This window comes from Muntiacus reevesi, chromosome 4, assembly GCF_963930625.1.
Source record: "Muntiacus reevesi chromosome 4, mMunRee1.1, whole genome shotgun sequence".
NCBI lineage: Eukaryota > Metazoa > Chordata > Mammalia > Artiodactyla > Cervidae > Muntiacus > Muntiacus reevesi.
In genome coordinates, this window is record NC_089252.1 from 65354954 (window position 1) to 65378560 (window position 23607).

General features: G+C 42.4%; 1 protein-coding gene across 3 annotated transcripts in view; it reads right to left on the reverse strand.

Annotated features, from left to right (window-relative positions):
• Positions 1-22016, reverse strand: part of GADL1 (glutamate decarboxylase like 1) — a 230813-nt gene extending 208797 nt beyond the window's left edge. For 2 of the 3 annotated variants that reach the window (XM_065932922.1, XM_065932920.1), the window contains exon 1: positions 21812-22016. In XM_065932922.1, the coding sequence (XP_065788994.1) occupies positions 21812-21863 (52 nt within the window). In that variant the 5' untranslated portion in view covers positions 21864-22016. The remainder of the gene's footprint in view (positions 1-21811) is intronic. The other variant, XM_065932921.1, reaches the window with a different exon arrangement.
• Positions 22017-23607: the final 1591 nt, after the last annotated feature.

The following is a 23607-nucleotide window of genomic DNA, read 5'->3' on the forward strand; positions in this document are numbered from 1 at the left end:
TGTATGTGGGCTTAGAGCCAAGCTCAGAGCTGGGAAGACTAAGAGAGCTGGGCCTTGCTCTCCTTGTGCACTGTCATTATCCTAGAGACGTGACAAGTCTTCTTCAGAAGGGGAGGCACGTTCAAAGACAGTGAAGGCAAAAAGCTGCAAAGCTTCTTGAGATCTCAGGGTGGACATCACGCGACCTTTTGTTTTTACTTTTACCATACTCTGTTGGTCAAAGCAAGTCACAAGGAAAATCATACTGAGATGTAGGAGAAAAGCTCACGTCTTGATGACAGAAGGCAACATCACATTGCAAGTGGGCGGCATTCTAGGAAGGGAGGAATCTGAACCCGGAGAGGCTACTCTCCGGCCACAAATTATTCCTACTCCTCCCGTCCACAAAATATGCTCTTCCCACCCCAGGACCAACCTAAATCTTATCTCATAGGAACAGTCTTCGGTCTGGGATCTCAGGATTTGTATCAAGTCTACAGACAGACAAGGCAGCTCGTGGTCCAGGGACCCATAAACTAAAACACAAGTTGTCAGACATTACACATAATACACGATAGTGAGAAGGACGGGATAATACCACAGACACAGCCAGGAAAGAAGGCAAGGCCCAGGGCCAGGCGCTGGCCCAAAGCAGTTCCGAACTCTGGCAAGCTGCACAGTGCGTATATTGAACGGGGTCTGATTCCGCCTCGGGGGCGGTTTCCTAACCCAGTGTCCCTGTGGCTCTTGGCTCTGCACTCGGGCAGACGTGAGCAAGCAGTGCAGCCTCTCTAGTATCTGTGAAGGGCGCTTACAGACTTGCCGGCACACGGTGGCATGTTCTCACTCTCCTCTCCTCTCACTAGATGCTCGGCTCTGGACCTCCTGAGATGGCAGTCACACAGATAAACAGCTACTGCTTCAGCTTCATTCACAGCAGTCACACCCTGCCAGCTTTGTATGCCTGCATTCACGGGTCCCGCGAACTCTATCCTATCCATTCGTGACGGTGCTTCGGGAAGCCAGTTAGTGATTCTTCTCTGACTCCCAGCTCCTCCTTATGGAATTTTCCTTTCACAGCTCCTCCCACATTGGCGTAAGGCTTCATTTCAATAGTGAAGTCCTTCTTCCATAGTGTATCTTACAGACAACATATTACTGCATTTAATCGCCACCACAGCTGTGTAAGTTATAGACATGCCCATTTTACAGAAAAAGACATTGAGGCTCAGAGAAGTTAGGAAATGGCTTCACAGCTAAAAGATGTCAGACTCAGGTTTGACCTCAGCTCTCTTTAATTCTTATTCTGCATCTCCTGGGAAAAAAGGTTGGGGGACAATGGAGTGCTGCTAAAATTGTTGTGTTGTGTTAGTTGCTCAGTTGCGTGTGACTCTGTGACCCCCTGGACTGTAGCCCACCAGGCTCTTCTGTCCATGGGATTCTCCAGGCAAGAATACTGGAGTGGGTTGCCATTCCCTTCTTCAGGGGATCTTTCCAAGCCAGGGATGGAACTCAGATCTTTCTGCATTGCATGCAAACTGAGTCACTAAAGAGAAAGTGTTAGTTGCTCAGTCATGTCTGACTCTTTTTGACAATACAGTTCATGAAATTCTCTAGGCCAGAATACTGGACTGGGTAGCCTTTCCCTTCTCCAGTGAATCTTCCCAACCCAGGAATCAAACCCAGGTCTCCTGCATTGAGGTGATTCTTTACCAACTGAGCTATCAAGGAAGCCCCTCTGAGTCAGCAGGAAAACTTTAAATTATATCTAAGGGAAAAAAAGATCCTGCTTCAAAGCATGTGCCTGTTTCTAGAGTATGAAGACTTCCATCAAGTTAATTTCAAAAGACCGATAGTTTACAAATTGGCTTACAATATTTTTGAATATTTAACACAATCATGAGCTGGTATAAGGTGACTTCTACCCACTATGGGATAGGAATCTAGGAAAACAAAAGGTCCTCAATCAGAAAACATAATCACAGTTAACAAAAGTCTGGTAATGTGGTTCTTCGGGTATATCTCATCTAGGGAAAACCTCCAAGATTTCCAAGTGCTAGCACTTTCATCCTTTGCCTATGACCTTTCTACACTGTCTACTCACGTGGCAAACCCAAAGCTCTGAAAAATTAATACCCATATCAGCATCCCTCAACCAACAACTGATAGAAATTAACAGGTAGACATCCAGTTCTCCTGTCCTTCATATAGGATAAACCTGGGGTGCATCTTCTTCACCAACGCTCTAGTTACCCAGCAGAAGTAAACTGTAGTTACCTGCAGTGATAACTCGCTTTATAAGGGGTTCTCTGTTGATCTCCCTGGGACCACCTTCCAAAGATACTACTTATGCTCCAATCCTTGACTCATGAACTGCTTCTGGAAAATCCAAATCAAAACAAATGACTGCTGTCTTTTGAATGCCCGTGGACCAGACAGACACTGTAATAGGTATTCATACTACACGTCTCTGCATGGATCTTCATAACGTCTTATAAGGGAAGTATCACACCCAATTCTACAAATATGGAAATGAGAACCCAAGAGGTTAATTAAGTTTATAGAGGTCACGTAGCTGGCGTAGTAAATAGCAGAGCTGATATTTAAACTATGATTGATTGCAGTGTCTCCTCTTTTCACTAAACCATGCAGCCACCCTCGCCCGGGAGGGTGGACTAACACAAGTCAAACAATAAAAGAACAATTAACTGCTAAGCTGACACCCTGTATTGAACACTTCTGGGCAAAACTGTCATTGCATGTATGTTGCACAATTACTTTCTAAAGTTCTCTTTTGTTGTGCTATCAACTTGAAAAATAAGACCACAGATGAATATGAGGAAATTCAATTTTTCATAGATTTTCTTTCTCCTCTATCATTGCTTCATACAAATTAGGTACTGAAATAAAACTGAGTCGATGGCACAGCAGAACGTACCATGAGGAAAATGCATATGAGGAAAATACATTCCTTGCATCTATTTTTTTGGCCCGTATAGGATCTGAAAGAACAGATATGTCATAAAATATCAACTAAGGCTCTATTGATTTTGTAAATTGATACAAAGTATTAGAAGGTCAAAGAACACAGCATCCAGGGTGCTGAGTGGGGAACAGTCTTATCAGCTAAGTACTTAAACAAAGGGAGGATTTAGCCATGTATTTAAGAGGCAAAAATTGGTGTGTGAAAATTTAAGATTTGTCAATGCTACAGCTAAATCACCAAAACAGATTTTAATATTTAACAACAGCCCACTGACATCAAGTAATTTAGATGGTTGCTCTGCAATATAGAAGCTTCAGGATGCTGAAGTTCTTAGTGCTGCACCAAGACATGGCAGGTGCTGGTGGAAAGAAACATAAATCTAACTCTGATTTAGTCAGTATTTTGCAGGGTTGGTTTCTTATGCACAGAAGGAACACTCTGGAATTTGGGATGGGGCGGGGGTTCCAGACCCAACTCTAGCCCTGCCCAGTTACTGTGGCTGCGAAATAGGACTTTAACTTCTCTGGGTAAGTGACTGGTGGTGTTGTTTAGTCACTCAGTCCAACTCGTTTGCAACCCTGTAGCCTGCAGGCTCCTCTGTCTATGGAATTCTCCAGCAAGAGTACTGGAGTGGGTTGCCGTTTCCTTCAGTCATGTCCGACTCTGTGATCTCGTGTACTGTAGCCTACCAGGCTCCTCCGTCCATGGGATTTTCCAGGCAAGAGTACTGGAGCGGGTTGCCACTTCCTTCTCCAGGGGATCTTCCCCAAACAGGGATCGAACCCAGGTCTCCTGCACTGCAGGCAGAGGCTTTACCATCTGAGCCACCAGGCAAGTTAATAACAGTTATTAGTAACAGTTAACAATAGTCAACAACTCTATAGCTAAAGCCCTTTTTAAAATTAAATTATTATTCACACAATTAATATAAATCACATTCCAGCATTTCTAAAAGCAGTCCTCATCAATGATCTGCAAAACTGTGAATTCCTATGTTTCAGGACCTTCATGGTTGTGGTTCAAGAAAGGAACTGACTTTTGAACTCTGGGGGAGAACGTGAGGGTGGGATGTTTTGAAAGAACAGCATGTATACTATCTATGGTGAAACGGACCACCAGCCCAGGTGGGATACATGAGTCAGGTGCTCGGGCCTGGTGCACTGGGAGGACCCTGAGGAGTCGGGTGGGGGGGGAGGTGGGAGGGGGGATCGGGATGGGGAATACGTGTAACTATATGGCTGATTCATGTCAATGTATGACAAAACCCACTGAAATGTTGTAAAGTGATTGGCCTCCAACTAATAAAATAATATTTAAAAAAAAAAAAAAGAAAGGAACTGATGGAGAGCCTGTTTTATCTCAAAAGCCTCTCTATGCTGTTTTGCTTAGAGTTCGTAGGCATGAGTGTAAGATGGAACACTTCGGCTTCAAATTACAATATGACTGAAAGACATTTGACTGCCATTGCTTTTCTGTCTTTAAAAAGTGCAGAACTTAACTACTAAGCCTCTTGCCATGGGATTCTTCATCAGCAGACCCGAGACTCAGTTTCACACACATTTATCTTTGGCAACTGTACTCCCCCCAAACGGCGCTGATGTCAAGGGCAGTGGCTGAAGCAGCCGATTTAGTTTCAAGGGTCTGTGGCACAGTGACATTTATGACAGTCAGGTATACTGAGAAAAATGCAGTACTGACATACTTTGGAGATGTTGCTGGTTCAGTTCTAGATCACCACAATAAAATAAATATCAAAGCAAGTTATGTGAATTACTTGCTTTCCCACAAAAATCATGTTAAGTATTCAACAGCATTATCTCTAAAAAAGATACATATACCTTAACTAAAAAAAATCTGACTGCTAAAAAAATGCTAACCAACATCTGAGCCTTCAGTGAGTAATAATCTTTTTGCTGGCCTTGATGTTGATGGCTGCTGACCAATCAGGGTGGTGATTGCTGAAGGTTGGGGTGACTGTGGCAATTTCTTAAAATAAGACAACAATGAAGCTTCCTACATTCATTGACTCTTCCTTTCACAAACAATTTCTCAGCAGCATGCAATGCTATTTGATAGCATTTGACCCTCAGGAGAACTTCTTTCAAAACTGGAGTCAAGCCTCTCAAACCCCCAGTTAAATTTACTCTAAATCCTTTGTCATTTACACAAGCTTCACAGCATCTTCACCAACAGTAGACTACATCTCAAGAAATCACTTTCTTTGCTCATCCATTAAAAACAAGTTCTTATCTGTCCAAGTTTTATCATTGCTGTTCAGTTACTCAGTCATGTCCAACTCTGCAACCCCGTGGACTGCAGGGGCTTCCCTGTCCTTCATCATCTCCCAGAGCTTGCTCAAACTCATGTCCATTGAGTAGGTGATGCCATCCAACCATCTCATCCTCTGGTGTCCCCTTCTCCTCTTGCCTTCAATCTTTCCCAGCATCAGGGTGTTCTAATGAGTCAGCTCTTCACATCAGGTGGCCAAAGTATTGGGGCTTCAGCTTCAGCATCAATCCTTCCAATGAATATTCAGGATTGATTTCCTTTATGACTGGCTGGTTTGATCTCTTTGCAGTCCAAATTTTATCATGTGAATGCAAAAATTAGGTTTCATCTTCAGGTCCCACTTGTCATTCTAGTTCTCTTGGTACTTCCACCACATCTGTAGTTGCTTCCTCCACTGAAGGCTTGAACCCCTCAAAGTCATCCATGAGAGTTGGAATCAGCTTCTTTCAAAGTCCTGTTGATATTTTGCCCTCTTTCTATGAAACACAAATATTCTTCATGGCATCTGAAGTGGCGAATCCCTTCCAGAGGTTTTTTTTTTTTAATTGTCTTTCCCCAGATTTATCAGAGGAGTCATTATCTATGCCAGCTGTAGCCTTACTAAGTGTATTTCTTAACTAATAAAACTTAAAGGTCAAAATGACCCATGGGCTACAGAATGGGTGTTATATTATTTACCAAGTGTTAAAACAGTATTAACCTCTTTGCATTAATACATCTCCATCAGCACTCTTGGGCGTCCAGGTGCCTTGTCAACAAGCGGTAAATATTTGGAAAGCAATTTTTTTTTTTTTTCTGAGTAGTAGATCAACAGTAAGTTGAAACTATTCAGTAAACCATGTTGGCAACAGATGTGGTCTCATGCAGGCTTTGTTGTTCCATTTACAGAGCACAGGCAGGGTAGATTTAGCATGAGTCTTAAGGACCTTAGGACTTTCAAAACAGTAAAGGAGCATTGATTTCAACTTAAAGTCACCGAGTTAGTTGCATTAGCCCCTAACAAGAGAAATCAGCCCAGCCTTGGAAGCCTTGAAACCAGGCATTGACTTCTCTCTAGTCATGAAAGTTCTTCTAATAGAAGGCTGTTTCATCTACATTGAAAATCTATTGCTTAGCATAGCCACTTATTAATTATCCTATGTGGACCTTCTGGGTAACCTACAGCAGCCTCTGCATCGGCACCTGCTCCCTCACCTTGCACTTTGATGCTATGGAGACGGCTTCTTCCCTTCAACCTCATGAACCCACCTCTGCTGGCTTCAAACTTCTCTTCTGCAGCCTCCTCGCCTCTCTCAGCCTTCCGAGAATTGAGGAGAGTTAGGGCCTGGCTCGGGATTAGGTATTGGCTTAAAGGCATGTTGTCTCTGGCCAGATTTTCTTTCCAGACCATTCAAATCTTCTCCATATCAACACAAAGGCTGTTTCTCTTTCTTGTTCACTGAATAGCATTTTTAATTTCCTTTAAGAACATTTCCTTTGCATTCACAACTTGGCTGTTTGGTGTAAGAAGCCTAGCATTGGACCCATCTTGATGCATGCTTTCCTCACGAAATTTGATCATTTTTAGCTTTTGATTTAAAGTGAAAGACTTGGGACTCTTTCTTTCACTTGAACACTTAGAGGCCACTGTAGGGTTACTAATAGTCTAATTTCAACAATGCTGTCTCGGAATAGGAAGGCCTGAGGAGAGGGAGAAAGATGGGGAATGGCTGGTTGATGGAGCTGTCAGAACTCATTCATTGATTGATTAAATTTGCCATCTTATATGGGCATGGTTCCTGGTGCCAGAAAACAATTACAATAGTAACGTCAAAGGTCATTAACCATAGGTCACCTTAAAACATATAATAACAATAACAGGAAAACTTGAAATATTGTGACAGTTACCAAAATGTGACACAGAGACGTGATGTGAGCAAATGCTGTTGGAAAAACGGTGCCAACAGACTTGCTCAACAGGAGGCTGCCCCAAATCTTCAGTTGTAAAAACACAGTATCTGGGAAGCGCAAACAGGCAAAGTATATAATAAAACAAAGCCTGCTCGTATCTTTGTCTCTAATTGATGTTATCGCCTCATGAATCTCCACTGATGGAAGGAGGTGACAAAATCTCCATTATTTAATCCAATCTGGTTAAAATTTGGTCAGCGATGATAAACAGTCCGTTGAGGCAATGCTCCACTTTTACAATGTTCAATAAAAAAGCTTGATTGCTCAGATTCCCACTCCCCGGTCTCCAAGCCTGTTTGAAGGCTTCTAGGTACACGGGGAGGAAGCATACGCTACTCAGCTTCAGAATGGAGGAACAGTAGTGGAGTGCTTGCATCCACGGGGTGAGCCCTGGCACTTCATCTCTGGCTATCTCACTCACCTACGTCTTGACTCCGCTCCCACCTGGCAGTCACGGCTGAGGCATACTGTGGTCTCTTCTGTCTCATCTTGGTCAGATACCAGCGGTGTTCCCTCACTAAGGTGGGTTTATCTTGGCTGTGGGCAATGATGATAACCCCTCCAAACTTATACTGTGTTCTTCATCAGCTCCCTAATAAAGCAGGTCTATCTGTCCCATGGTTTCTGCCTTCATCCTCATCAGAGAGAGATCCTTGCCAGAATCAAGGGCACGCCATCCACCTACCTTCCCCTGAGGACCAGAGGGTGTCTCTGAGTCACTGCCATCCCCTGTTCAGCCTCTCTCTCTGTCTTCAGAGAGCCATCACTTCTTTGCTCTGAAGAAGCTGCAAGGTGGCCTGATCCAAGAGAACTTGGTAAAGATCACTGTTGTTATCTTCAGTGCTTCCATTAAATTGGACTTCCCTTGTGACCCAGCTGGTAAAGATCCGCCTGCAATGCGAGAGACCTGGGTTCGATCCCTGGGTTGGGAAGATCCCCCGGAAAAGGGAAAGGTTACCCACTCCACTATTCTGGCCTGGAGAATTCCATGGACTGTATAGTCTATGGCATCGCAAAGAGTTGGACATGACTGAGTGACTTTCACTTTCACTTTCCATTAAATTAGCAGGTAAATGGGCTACTGCTCCTCATGACCCCTTGGCTTTGATCTCAGGCAATGAGAAATGGAGACAAATTTTTCAGTCCTGGTCTGTCTTGCCTCAATTACTTTTTCTGTCTCCATTATTTTTTAATGTCTAAAGTGGAGACTTTTCACTGACATTTTTTTTTTAAATTCCCAGTGGGTTTTATTTTTTATTTATTTGTTTTTTGCCATACCACTCGGCATGTGAGATCCAAGCTCCCCAATCAAGGATTGAACCCACACTCCCTGCCCTGGAAGAACTGGAAGCGTGGTGCTTTAACTACTGGACTGCCAGGGAATTCCCTTTCATTGATATTTTTTAGACTAAACATTCTCTTATTTGACCCTAGCTTTTGGGAAATACTGAAGGCAGGAGGAGAAGGGAATGACAGAGGATGAGATGGTGGGATGGCATCACTGACTCGATGGACATGAGTTTGAGCAAGCTCTGGTGTTGGATAGGGAAGCCTGGCGTGTTGCAGTCCATGGGATCACTAAGAGTCGGATATGAACTGAACTTATGGCTAATCATTAAAGATGCACAAAGGAATCTTCTCTGTACTATGGACAAAATTCCATGAGTTTGTCTTCTAGGTGTAGCCGGACATGCTCAAAGGGAAATTAAAAAATTTAGAAAGCCCTATATGAAGGCAATAGTCTGTCTTGCAAAACTATTGTTTTGCTTTGCAACACTTACTTTGACCACGATTTCTAGATAACAGGGAATTCCCAGTGGCTCAGCAGTAAAGAATCTGCCTGCAATGCAGAAGACCACCTGCAATGCAGGAGACACGGGATCGATCCCTGGGTTGGGAAGATCCCCTGGAGAAGGAAATGGCAACCCGCTCCAGTATTCTTGCCTGGGAAATCCCATGAACAGAGAAGCCTGGTGGGCTACAGGCCATGGGGTTGCAAGAGTCGGACTAAACCACCACCAACACAATCTTCATAATTGCCAGGCTTCTCTGTCCATGGAATTTCCCAGCAAGAATACTGGAGCAGGTGGCCATTTCCTTTTCCAGTGGATCTTCCCCACCCAGGGATCAAACCTGTGTCTCCTGCATTGGCAGGCAGATTCTTTACCACTGAGCCACCTGGGCAACAATGCTGTACATTTACTAAAAATGAACTGAAATGCACAAACAGGTGAATTTTATGATATATAAATCATACCTGAAGAAAGCTCTTACAAAATCATGCGCAATGTAAAACAGAGTTAAGCACGTTGCCCAGCCTCCGGTAAGCGATGCTACAGAACTCTTAGTAGTGAAACCAAACAGGGCCCTCTGGGGTTCCTGGGCACAGAAACCTTCCTAGGTCTCCCTTGTGCCTTGTTTGTAGAGAACAGACTCCAGTTTCCATGACCTTCCGTAAGTTACAAAGGACAGAGCTGAACAGTTGTTAACCAGGGAAGGGAGGGGATGCAGAGACAAGGGGGAAATAATCAAAAAACAATAGTGCAGCCTTGGGGTATGGCCCTGGTTCGCCTCACGGTAAACACATAACAAGACATGTTTAAGCTCTTTATAGAACTCGAAGAAAGAAAGAAAGAAAGTCAAGTCACTCAGTCAACTCAATGTTGACTCTTTGCGACCCCATGGACTGTAGCCTACCAAGCTCCTCCATCCATGGAATTTTCCAGGCAAGAGTACCGGAGTGGGTTGCCATTTCCTTTTCCAGAGAATCTTCCGGGTCTCCCACATTGCAGGCAGACACTTTACTGTCTGAGCCACCAGGGAAGCCCTGATAGTTTGGTTTATGGAACTCAACTCCCAACAGATGAAAGAAATAAGCATTTTTCATTCCAGACAAGACCACCCGAGGCTAGATTAAAGGAGTGCCGGCTCCGCAAACCTTAATCCTACCAGCTACGCCACCCTTGAGCCACTGCCTTACAGCTTCTCACCAAGTACCCCAGGGCTGGGAGACGGGTGTCAGGGACAGGCGCCCTCTGAGTCTCCCCTCTGTCTGGCAAAGCAATACAGCAATTCTTTTCTACTTCACCCAGAACTCTGACTCTGAGGTTCAATTTCAGTACTAGTGCACAGAAGCCAAGGTCTCAGCACCAGGGGGACAGCTGATGGGAGCAGTGTAAACAGCGGGTAAGAACAAGGAAGAATTGCCCTAAGGCTAGAAGGCAGTCACACTCCCAGTGCAGAACAGTGAGTCAAGCTACAATCTTCCCTTAAACTGAGGCGTACTTGCCAACTCTGTTTACATATGTTATCTGCTGAGCAATTTTATCAGTTTCTTCAAACTGTAAGCATGAACTATAATTTTTCATGCATATGTTTACACAAAAATATTTTTCCAAATAGAGAAACATTCTATATGGAAGCTTCTTATCTAGCAACATCAACCATCCAGAAGTACCTGAGTATACTAGGAATGCAAAATAAATATATACAACAAAGTCAGTGTAACAGGTATTTATAAACTTCACTCATAGTCCACTCATAGTCACTCATAGTTCACTCATAGCACCTCATTCAGAGGCAAACTACCTTGTATCCTGGACAATTTCAACAGTTTCGTAAGCTAAAAGAAGCTAGATGAGATAAATGCCAAACTTGTTAAAAACAATGAACTGGAGTTAAGTGCAGCAAGTGGTGATTTAAAACGCTACTAGAATTAGGAGAAAGAAAAAAAGCTGACACTCGGAAACGCCATGAGGAGGGAAACAGCAACAGGACAGAAGAGAAAAGAATTCAAGAGAAGCAATCTGACATCATTCAATGAAGGAACAAAGAAACAGATGGACACCTCTCAACTCCTGAGAATGTGACAACATTCAGTGCTCATAATGGCAACATCAAAGACACAAAGAAGGTTAAACTGTTCACGGAGGTGAGTTCTTAAATTATTTTATGAATTTTTCTATCTTTAAAAGTCTTTTTGCTTCTTTTTAAATTGGGTGTTCCATTTTTATTGTGATTAAAAAAAAAACAAAAATACAAAGCATAAAACTCACCGCCTTAACCATTTTAACAATACAGTTCACGATGTTAAGTATATTCACGTTGTTATGAAACAGATCTCCATAATTTTTACCTTGCAAAACTCAAACTCTATACCCACTGAACACTTTCCACTCCCTCTATTCCCCCTGCTCCTGATAACGAGCATTCTACTCCCAGCTTTATGTAAGTGGAATTACACAGTACATTGGCTGTTTGTGCCCAGCTTCTCTCACTTAGCATAACGTCCTTGGGGTTCATAACTGGAGAACATAACAGTACATCTATCATTTTTAAGGCTAAATAATACTCCATTGACTGCATATACCGTATTTAGTATATCCATCTCTCCATTAATGCACATTTGCTTTTCTTCCTCCTGTTTGGCTATTATGAATACTGCTCCTGTAAACAAGGGCATCTCTTTAAGACTCTGTTTTCAATTATTTGGGATATTTACTCAGAAGTGGAATTGTGGTTTTGTGGCTTACTCATTAAGTCATGTCTGACTCTTGCGACACCATGGACAGTAACCTGCCAGGCTCCTCTTCACTAGCACTTATATGGTGGTTTCAGGTTTCATTTTTTTTTTTAGTAAAGTAATGTCTCTGATTTATTTTTTCCTCACTCTTTTTTTTTTTTTATTTTACAGTGGGTTTTGTCATACATTGATATGAATCAGCCATAGAGTTACACGAATTCCCCATTTTTAAAGAAACCTCCATACTGCTTTTCATAGCAGTTATACCATTTTACAATCCAAACAACAGTGCACAAGAGTTTATAAAAACTGCCCCGTAATACACCCAAGTTACTACTATTTGAAATAATTAGTAAATGAGAGCATCAGTTTTCAGCCAACTCATTATAATGTTTAATGAAGTTCATGAAAGAATTGAGGGGCTGAATAGGAGAAACTTAATTAAATGCTTTATAGCCTAATACTATAATAAAAAACCTAATAGATAAAATGATTTCATGGTTGTCTCTAGAATTTAAGGATCAGACTAAAAAGTGTAATTTAGCCACAAGGACTGAGAAAGAGGAAGGGACTGGGAGGCACAAGCCAGAGTTCAAAGAAGGCAATCTTCAAAGAAAATGTTAAATCATTAGCACACAAGCAGTAAAATCCAGATTGCAGAGAACTATGTAGACCAAATGGCCCAAGTTCTTCAACATATAAATTACTTGAATAGAAAAGGTCAGGATAGTAAATCTATAAATTAAAAGACCTATCATAATTTTAAAAATAGGACAAAATTATTAGGTCTAGGAATGTATATTTGGCTGGTTAAATTATGAAATGCAAAAGTTAGGATCAGTTCAGTTCAGTTCACTCACTCAGTCATGTCTGACTCATTATGGCCCCATGGACTGCAGCACGCCAGGCTGCCCTGTCCTTCACCAACTCCCAGAGCTTGCTCAAACTCATGTCCATCAAGTCAGTGATGCCATCCAACCATCTCATCTTCTGTCGTCCTCTTCCTTGCCTGCCTTCAGTCTTCCCCAGCATCAGGGTCTGTTCCAATGAGTCAGTTCTTCACATCAGGTGGCCAATGTATTCAGCTTCAGCATCAGTCCAACCAATGAATATTCAGGATTGATTTCCTTTAGGATTGACAGATTAGGTCTCCTTACTGTCCAAGGGCCTTTCAAGAGTCTTCTCCAACACCATAGTAGAAAAGCATCAATTCTTTGGTGCTCAACTTTCTTTATGGTCCAACTTTCACATCCACATGTGACTACTGGGAAAGCACAGCTTTGACTATACGGACCTTTGTCAGCAAAGTAACATCTCTGCTTTTAATATGCTGTCTAGGTTTGTCATAGCTTTTCTTCCAAGGAGCTAGTGTCTTTTAATTTCATGCCTGCAGTCACTATCTGCAGTGATTTTGGAGCCCAAGAAAATAAAAGTCTATCACTGTTTCCATTGTTTCCCCATCTATTTGCATTGAAGTGATAGAACCGGATGCCATAATCTTAGTTTTTTTAGTTTTAAGCCATCTTTTTCACTATCCTCTTTCACTTTAATCAAGAGACTCTTTAATTCCTCTTCACTTTCTGCCATAAGGGTGGTGTCTTTTGCATATCTGAGGTTATTGATATTTCTCCCGGCATTCTTGATTCCATCTTGGGCTTCATCCAGCCCAGTGTTTCTCATGATGTGCTCTGCATATAAGTTAAATAAGCAGGGTGACAACATACAGTCTTGACGTACTCCTTTTCCTATTTGGAACCAGTTTGTTGTTTCATATGCATTTTTAACTGTTGCTTCTTAACCTGCATAGAGATTTCTCAGGAGGCAAGTCAGGTGGCCTGGTATTCCCATCTCTTTAAAAATTTTCCACAGTTTGCTGTGATCCACACAGGCAAAGGCTTTAGCCTAGTCCATGAAGCAGGTGTTTTTGTGGAATTCTCTTGCTTTTTCTATGATCCAGCTGATGTTGGCAATTTGATCTCTGGTTTTTCTAAATCCAGCATGAACATCTGGAAGTTCTCGGTTCACAAACTGCTGAAGCCTGGCTTGGAGAATTTTAGCATTACTTTGCTAGCATGTGAGATGAGTGCAATTGTGCAGTAGTTTGAACATTCTTTAGCATTACCTTTCTTTGGGATTGGAATGAAAACTGATCTTTTCCAGTCCTGTGGCCACTGCTGAGTTTTCTATATTTGCTGGCATATTGAGTGCACCACTTTCACAGTGGTTTGAAATAGCTCAACTGGAATTCCATCACCTCCACTAGCTTTGTTCGTAGTGATGCTTCCTAAGGCCTGCTTGACTTTACATTCCAGGATGTCTGGCTCTAGGTGAGTGATCACACCATCGTGTGTTGCTGCTGCTGCTAAGTCGCTTCAGTTGTGTCCGACTCTGTGTGACCCCACAGACGGCAGCCCACCAGGCTCCCCTGACCCTGGGATTCTCCAGGCGAGAACACTGGAGTGGGTTGCCATTTCCTTCTCCAATGCATGAAAGTGAAAAGTGAAAGTGAAGTCGCTCAGTAATGTCCGACTCTTAGCGACCCTGTGGACTACAGTCTACCAGGCTCTTCCAGCCATGGAATTATCCAGGCAAGAGTACTGGAGTGGGTTGCCATTGCCTTCTCCGCCATTGTGTGTTAATCCATGACAAAAGAGGAAAGAACTTACAATGGGGAAAAGACAGTCTCTTCAATAAGTAGTTTTGGTAAAACTGGACAACGACATGTAAAATAATGAAATCAGAACATTCTCTAACACTATATACAAAAAATAAACTCAAAATGGATAAAAGAGCTAAATATAAGACCAGAAACCATAAAACTCCTAGAAGAAAATATGGGAGGAACACTCTTTGACATAAATTGTAACAATATCTTTTGGCTCTATCTCCTAAAGCAAAGGAAATAGAAGGGAAAATAAACAAATGAGACCTAATTAAACTTAACAGCTTTTGCATAGCAAAGGAAACCATCAAGAAAACAAAAAGACACCTAACTGAATGGAATAAAGTATTTGCAAGTGGTATGCCCAATAAGAGGTTAGTATGCAAAATATATAAACAGTTCCTACAACTTAACATCAGAAAAACAAACAACCTATCTAAACAATGGGCAGTCATTCTTTTTCAAAGTCACTTTTTCAAAGAATATAAACAGACGGTTCAATATCATTAGTCATCAAAGAAATGAAAATTAAAAGGACATGAGGGACCTCCCTGGTGGACAAGTAGCTAAGACTCTGTGCTCTCAATGCGGGGCTCAGGTTCAATCCTTGGTCAGGGAACTAGATCCTATATGCTGTAACTAAGAGTTCACAAAGAGCAACTAAAGATCCCTCATGCCACAACAAAGACTGAAGATCCCACATGCTGCAGTCAAATAAAACATTAAAAAAAACCCCAAAACACATGAGATATCACCTCACACCTGTCAGAATGACTATAAGCAAAAAGAACACAAACAAATGTTGGTGAGGATATTATAAAAAGTAGCCTGAATTTATACTTAAAAAAAATATGAAGGCAACCTAAGTGTCCATCAACAGATGAACAGATAAAGATGTTATAACATATAATCTACATGCACACAATGAAACACTATTAAGCCATAAAAAAGAAAGAGATTTTGCAATAGGCACATATGCAACAACATGGATGGGCTTTGAGGGCATTATGTTGAGTGAAATAAGTTAGACAGAGAAAGACAAATACTGTATAATATAACTTACACGTGGAATCCAAAAAATAAAACAAACTGGTGAATATAACAAAAAAATAGACTCACAAATGCAGAGAACAAATTAGTGGTAACAAGTGGAAAGAGGAAAGGGGGGAGGGGCATTACAGGAGGAGGGTGTTAAGAGATACAACCTACTATATATAAAATAAATAATCCACAACTATACAATAAGTCCCCCAAATATGAATGAGTTCTGTTCTCAGAGTGTGTTCATAAGTTCAATTTGTTCAAAACTCCAACAAATTTAGACTAGGTCCGCAACTAACACAAGTGGCTATATAGTGCTATGCTGTAATAGGTTTGTATTACTTTTCACATAAATAATCCATAAAAAACAAACACAAAAAGTAAAGAAAACATATTTAGTCTCACAGTGCAATACTTTGAAAAGTACAGCAGGACAATACAGCACCTGGCTCACGGCCTGGCATCTAGTGAACGGGCAGGAAGAGTTACTGACCGGAGGAGGGAGAGGAGGTGTGAGACGGTGGAGGTGAAGGGTCGTCGGCAACAGGAGAGGGAGGGCCGGCTGCAGCTTCACTCATGTCTGAGTGATGGAATGCAGGTTTGCACCTTTGAAAGTTTGGAATTTGAAGGTTCATATGTTGGGGACTTACATATATTATACAACACAGGGAGTATAGTCAATATTTTTATAACAACTATAAATGGAGCATAACCTTTAAAAATTATGTATCACTAAGTTGTACACCTGAAACTTATATCATGTTATCTACCAACTATCTCAATTTTAAAAAGAAAAAAATATGTAAGCTTAAAAGTTACTTATTCACAGCTCTATTCCCAAAGAATGGTGACTCCCCCCGCCCCACCGCCCCCCCCCCCACAAAGAAAGGAAAGAGACCACCTTCCCTGCTTTATAAAAGTTCTTTTTCTTGGAACTAACTCTGCAAATAAAGAAAGGATACTTAATGGCAGCCACTATGAAAGCACCTCAAATACAGACACAAAACAGCTAGGGAGCACTGATTAATTAGGTATTCATGAACTGCCACAATCTTTACACAACAAAGGAAGGAAAGCCAAGGGCACAGGGAAGACCAAAAGTTAACTATGATTTGCAGCAAAGCAATGTAGTCAATACCACAAGCTGGAAAATTAGTATCTTTTGTCATTGGCATTAAATTGCTTTCTTTTTTCTACTTTGAATTTCTTTTTCAACTGCTCATCTCTTTAAAACAATTATGCTACTTTGTAACCCTGAAAGGTGCAGGGGTGGAGGGGGGCGCTTATTTAAATGTTCAAAAAAAGCTGGGCAGACAAATTTGGAAAGTCAGTTGAGAAAACAACTTAAGTGTCCAGTGTCAGGGAATGAGGTGAATCGGAAACATAAACAAGCAAAAAGAATTAAGGAATATTTATTATTCCATCTATTCAGAGGCAACATCTATTAATCCTCTGTTGCCTTTCCACCTAGATCCTTTTGCAACAGGTAATGATTTTCTAAAAACAGAATACCATCACAAAGCCTATCATAATTTATTTATGCCATCCAGCAAAGGAATATTTATATGTTTTTAACACCCTATTGTTTTGCATGTAAATACTTACAAATTTTCACAATTATAAACAACCTGGAGGAGGAAAAAGTGAGTATGAATTCAAGCTTAAATGCAAAAATAAGGACGGATGTATTTCAGGAATCACACATTGTTACCACCCATCACTTTCTTATTCACTCACACATTTCTTTATTCAACAGATATATGTTGAATATATGTACCTACAATGTGTCAGGCACTTAGCAAGGTGCTGTGAAAAGTGAAACTGTTAGTCACTTAGTCATGTCTGACTCTTTGTGACCCCAGGCTGTAGCCCGCCAGGCTCCTCTGCCCATGGGATTCTTCAGCCAAGAATACTGGAGTGGGTTGCCATTTCCTTCTCCAGGGGATCTTCCAGACCCAGGGATTGAACCCAGGTCTCCTCCATTGCAGGTAGATTCTTTATCATCTGGGCCACCAGGGAAGCCTCCAAGCTAGGTGCTGGGGATTCAGTAAATAGAAAGATGTGGTCCATGCTCTCATGGACTTTATGTAAGAAACAGAGATGCAACCAATTACAAAAATCTCTGAAAAGTGTTTCAATGCAGACAAAACAGAATTTATGAAATTATTCAATGCAATAGACAAATCACTGAGTAAGAATCAATGTTTTCAAAGTCAATTGTGAGGGTAACTCCAGGAGCAACCTGCTTTCTGAAAAGTACTCTCCCATGATTCACTGGGATTCCTAACTCACTTTTCTGTTTTAATATATAAATTAACTTCTCCTCACTCTTTGCACAAAATGAAACCTTCAATTGCAAAGACACAGCATCCAAAGCGCGAGCGCGCGCGCGCACACACACACACACACACACACACACACACACACACACACACACATACACCCCATGTGTGGCTGAGCACACATCTGGCAGACTCCCTGCATCAGTAGGTAGACTGTGTCTGTTAGTGTTGTATAACTGAATGGATGTCACACTAACCCCATCTTTCTGGAAAGTCGCACTTTGCCAACAGATTCTAAACTCTATATCCAATTTTCTGAATATAATAAGTTTATGGAGAGCCTGCTACCTGCCAGACATTCAGTCAGTGCAAATGCTCAGAGTAATTTCAACCAGTGGATATCCTCATCCCTATTTTACAGATGAAGAAACCGAGATACAGAGTTTGCATCATGTGTTGAGAGATACTACACATCAGAGCTTTCACTGAGCATCCTTCTTCTTCTGCCCCCACAGCTCCCCACAGAGAGCGGCTTTGCTCTAGTGCAGGTCGCCTGCTCCCAGGGTGCTGTCTTTTTAAAAATTTTATTTTATATTGGGGTATAGTCGATTAACAATGTTGTGTTATTCCAAGTGTATAGCAAAGTGGTTCAGGTATACATATATGTGTATCTATTCTTTTCAAATTCTTCTCCCATTTAGGTTGCTGCAGAATACAAGGGCACCGTCTGGTAACGTGGACCCATCTTGGGCAGCCTGAGAGAGCGGGACCCCGACCACACCTGCTCCAGAGCAGGGCTGTACAGTGTCCGTGGGGCGCTGCCTCTGCCTCAGGAAGGTACAGCTGTCCTACATTCCCAATAACCAGAGGGCTTCTGCCCCCCGGGGCAAAGCACAGGTCCCGATCCCGGCCAGAGGGAGAGAGGGAGCTGCTGCGGCCAGATCTCTGAATACCCACGGTGTTTCCTCCCATCTTTCCCACCCAAAGGGAAAGAGAAGAACGCTCCTGTCACTTCAGTGAGCTTAGCGCCACCTTCCAGGGGTCTCGCCAGCGCTCCACCTGTGGACATTCAACACTGTGGTCCGGCAGGAGAGGCAGCACAGACCCGGGGTTAGGTGTTAGGGGAGTGGATTGAACACTCACAGCCGACAGTCACCCGCCCAGAGCCTCAGTTTTATTTTTAAAAAGTTATAATTACAATAAAAGCAGACAATAATAGTTCTCCTTGCTAGTGAGGCTTAGAGAAGCTAGTGCTCGTAGTTAAGCCTAGCAGGTAAGTGTTCAATAAATATGAGCACTTCTTACCTTAAAGGAGGGATCAGATACTGGGTGATAAATTTTACCTGCAGTGGGTTTCATTTAAATTATAATCAAAAGGAATAAATAAAAAGTGAAAAGTTTATAGCGAGAATGAAAGCAAAGAATGGGGAATACGTGTAACTCTATGGCTGATTCGTGTCAATGTATGACAAAACCCACTGAAATGTTGTGAAGTAATTGGCCTCCAACTAATAAAATAAAATTAAAAAAAAAAAAAGAAAACAAAGAAATATACAAGAGGCAAAAAAATTACACAGAAATTTTGTTCCTGAATATCATGGTTTCAATTTTATTCCAATATACCAGACTTACAACATTCCATAAAAGTCAGATTTTCAATGGAAAAGGTTTCTGCCCCTTATTATTAAAACTTAAAAGTTTCTTCCAGTTTAAAAGTGAAGAATCAAAATAAGAATCAAAAGCTGCATAAGAAAGAAACTATGACTTTGCAGACCTAAATTATGTAGGAGGTTTGTCTTATAACTTCAAACCAGAAGGGAAAATAAAAGTTGAGTCCAAAGAATTCTTTATTTCTACTGAAATTAAACTTCAAATCTGTTATAATTAATTGCCTAAATTTCTCTGGGATGTACTATGGGCAGACTGTAAACTGGATCAAAACATGTGGAGCAGAATAAGAGTTATTTATCTGTAATAGGATTCCCTATGACGTTCTTCCATAATGTATAGTCTGTAACAGATATTCAGCCAGACGGTCTGTTTAACAAGGTGTGTCATTTAACATACTCATCACAGATCACTTTCACGGTCTTGTCAAACATACTTTGAAATTCACAAAGTCTGACAGATACATATCCTGTCCGCTTTTAAGATGTCATGGCAAACATTTGGCACAATTAGGTTTTATTGGACATGTTACCACCTTGTCACCTGCTCAAGGATAACTGGACTGACAGCAGCCTAAAGCCTTTTGGTATCCTCTGAAATTCAGATTTAAGGTTAAACTCTACACTTCACTACTCATATACAGCAATCAATGAAGTCCTCATAAGGTACAGACATGCCTGGTTATAAGGACATATACTTAATTTAGGAAGACTAGATACTTAAAAAGTTTCTATCAGAGGTCTAAAGAGTTTGTGGCTTTAAAATAGGAATTAAGATTTCAAACAAAACAAAACAAACAAAAGCGTGCAGGGCTAAGGCAGTCAGATAAAACTATCCTGTGTGTCCATCCCTCACATAAAGAAACCTGCTATATTATTAGGAAATTTAAAAAAAAATCACCCTAAAGTATCAATCTGTTTTTTAAATAATTATCTTCCTTAGATTGCACTGTGTGTTGATCTTAGAAACATGAAAGTAATCATTTTACAAAAAAGTTCCAGCCAAGTGACAGTTTTTATGTTACTGTTATTGGAAACAGTAATAATGCAACAACAACAAAACTTCTCATTTTGTATTGGGGTAGAGCTGATTAACAATGATGTGGAAGTTTCAGGTGAAAGGGGGCTCTGCCATGCATACATGCATCTCTTCTCCCCCATTCTCTCCTCCCATCCAGACTGCCACATAACATTGAGCCAAGTTCTCTGTGCTATGCAATAGGTCCTTGTTGGTTATCCATTTTAGATATGTGTGCATATGTCCATCCCAAACTCCCTCAAGACCCCTTCCTCCCACTCTTCCCCAGGGCAACCTTAAATTCCTTCCTGAGGTCTGTGAGTCTGTTTCCGTTTTGTAAGAATAACAGTAACAATGCAACTTTAAAAAAAAAAAAAAAATTCAAAAGAGGATCCAGGGTAGCGATGCTGGTAACTTTGCCCAGGACTCTGAAAGGGAGGAATGAAATGTTTCTTGCAACACCATGATTCTTGTCTTATCCATTACTGTGTGAAAATCCCCGCCCTTCACGACTGGACTGCAGGGAACCCTGCATTGTGCACCTGCCTCACCAAGTCCCCAGAGAGTTTTGTCTTAAAAAGCAACTTCATTAAGTAGTGTTCAGTACAATCCAAAAGGGTTATTGATGCAAAGATGAGTTATTCCTGGAGGAACGTTCTTCCTAAAAGGTCAATAACTAACTAGCAAATAGCAGGAAAGACGACCTTTCAGGGCAGGGGTTCCAAACCAGGGGTAAACCGAGGCAGTTAAGAGATCAAGGTTGAAACCTTTAGCAAACAAGCGAAAAGGTGAATAGGTGAACTCTGATGGGAAAAAAGTTCAGAGTATTTCATCACCCGTTCATAGCAACCCGAGACTCTTCCCTCGCAGAATCATATAGCCATCATTTTACGAGACGAACTAAATGATACCCGAGTTCTAAAATCGGTTTGGGGAATTCTGCTGCACAATGCATGATGCCTTCTTTGGACAACTAATATTCAGGGTCCCCCACCCCCAAGAACACGAGGGCTCACTCACTATAAGATGAGGTAGCCTCTTTTAACGCCTGTTTGTGGAGGAGACAGGTGGAGGGGGGAGGGTGCAGGGGTGATGCCGGACACTTCCCAAGTAGAAGCACAATCATTTCTTAAAGGGAAGGGGCACCCTCTGCATCTAGAGATACCCTCTGCAGCCCAGCGGTGAAACCTGTTCTGCGCTTGATCTCAAAAGCCCGCCCAGTGCCCAGGGCTATTCAACCGCGGTTCTGTGAGCTTCAGCAAAGTGAACTTGCCTCACTCTAAAGAGAACTCCCAAAAGAGCAGGAAAGGAGGCAAAACTCCAGGAAGACGTAGACTTAATACCCACACCAGCTGCCTTACGGGGAAACAACCCTCCTCCGGGACCCCTGATCCACCGACAGCGGGAAGTCAGACCTCGCGAGTCGTTACCGTCCGGGGCGCGCTCTCGGTCCGGGAGGTGGCTCATGGCTGCTCCGCGTAGGCCGGCCGGGCGCGGCTCCTGCAGTCCAGGCCGCGGCGGCTGCAGTTGCCGAGGCAGCGCCCCCCGTGGGGACCCGCAGGTGCGCGCAGCCGCCGCTGGGCGCGAGCCACCGCTCGGGACGGACGGGGACGCGCTCGCGCTGCCTGAGCTCGGCCGCCGGAGGCTTCCGCGCCTCTCTATTAATACTTGCCGAGCTGCTGGCGACCTGCCGCCTGCTTGACCCGGGGCCAGGGTCTCTCTGCCCGAGCTGGGAAAGGCCGGGGGACGCGTGTGGGGGCGTGGGGCATGTGCCCGCACAGGAACTGGCAGGGCCTACCCCGCAGCAAACCTTGCCCCGCTCGCCACCCCCCGGACCCCCGACCCCCACCCCGCGCCCCGAGGTAGAGAGTGGGCATGAGGGAGTGAGCCTTGGAGTGTGACCTTCCCAGCTTCCATCTGTTGGGAGTCACCACCACGTAGGGTCCGATCTGGCGAGAGAAGCCCTAAGCTAAATCTGATGACCACTCCAGGCCACCAGTGCAGAGAACCTATTTTAGGGCAGCCGCTCCTCATTCATTCAGGCCTGCCTTGACATTTAAGAGTTCCCTAAGCAAATGCCTTACCCCGATCGGATTTCACCCTTTTGCCTCTGCAACATTCCAAGTTTGAAGAAGGGAAGGCAGTCTGCCCCTTGTTGTCCAGGGGTTAAAAAAAGCAAAAAAAAAAAAAAAAAGCAAGGGGATTCGAAAGGCCCACTATCTGTTTGGTGTTTAGACTAAAATGTTCACAACACTTATTCTTCCAGCAAGCCCCTGAAAGTTGGGCTCCAGCCATGTTCCTATTGTAAATTTAAATCTCATCAGTGAGGGATGCTTTTTTGCCATCCCTCCAACAAGTGTTATGTTTAAATTCCCTTAGGAGCTTTTAAGTAAGGCCATTGAGATGATAGGAGCAATCAGTTAATGCTAATTCAAAGAACATTGATGACAACTACATTACAGACCTGCATTCATAATCCAGATCCTTCAAGGGCCTTAAAGAAAAAAAAAAAAACAAAACCTGGTTTACTTCTGCACAGAGCCTAGAGTGGTTTCTTAGGTGAATTATTTCCTCTAGCTGTATATTTAAAGCTTGTATCAGTGAAGACAGTGCAGCCCTTTTCTCTCAAAAGAACGGATGATTCCTAATATACCCAAGACTAGAGTTAATAAAAATATTAAAGTTAAGACCCTGCAGACAAATTTTATGAAGTTTCTGAGACCCCCTCCTTCCATCTACTCTTTTGTATGTAGCTCCACTGACAAAGTACTGAGAGCTAGTCATGGAAGCATAAATAAGAACTTCAGGAGTTAACCTTTGGTGACTCTATTAAAAATTATGGAAAGGAGTATACACTCTGGCAAGTTTTTCATTTACTTTTTTAGCTTTGTAATAAGTGGGCCCTCTCTAGCCCAGCTTGGAGCAGTGACCAGTGTCAGCCTCTGCTAAATTACATCTCTCTCTGTGTGAAGCACGCCAGGACCAACTGGGCTTCAGTGGATGGTAGAAATGCCAACTGATAGAACTGTTCCCTCTTCCCCTCTTGCCCCAACCAGGGAATATGCCATTTCAAATTTCTTAGATTAAAAGTCAAAAACTGCTCTCTAAACTCACCTCTTAATGGATTATCTCCCATTTTTATTCCTATATTTATTTCCTATAGCAAAGGCATAAACTATATGCCTTTGGGAGCAAAAATAAACTTCCATAT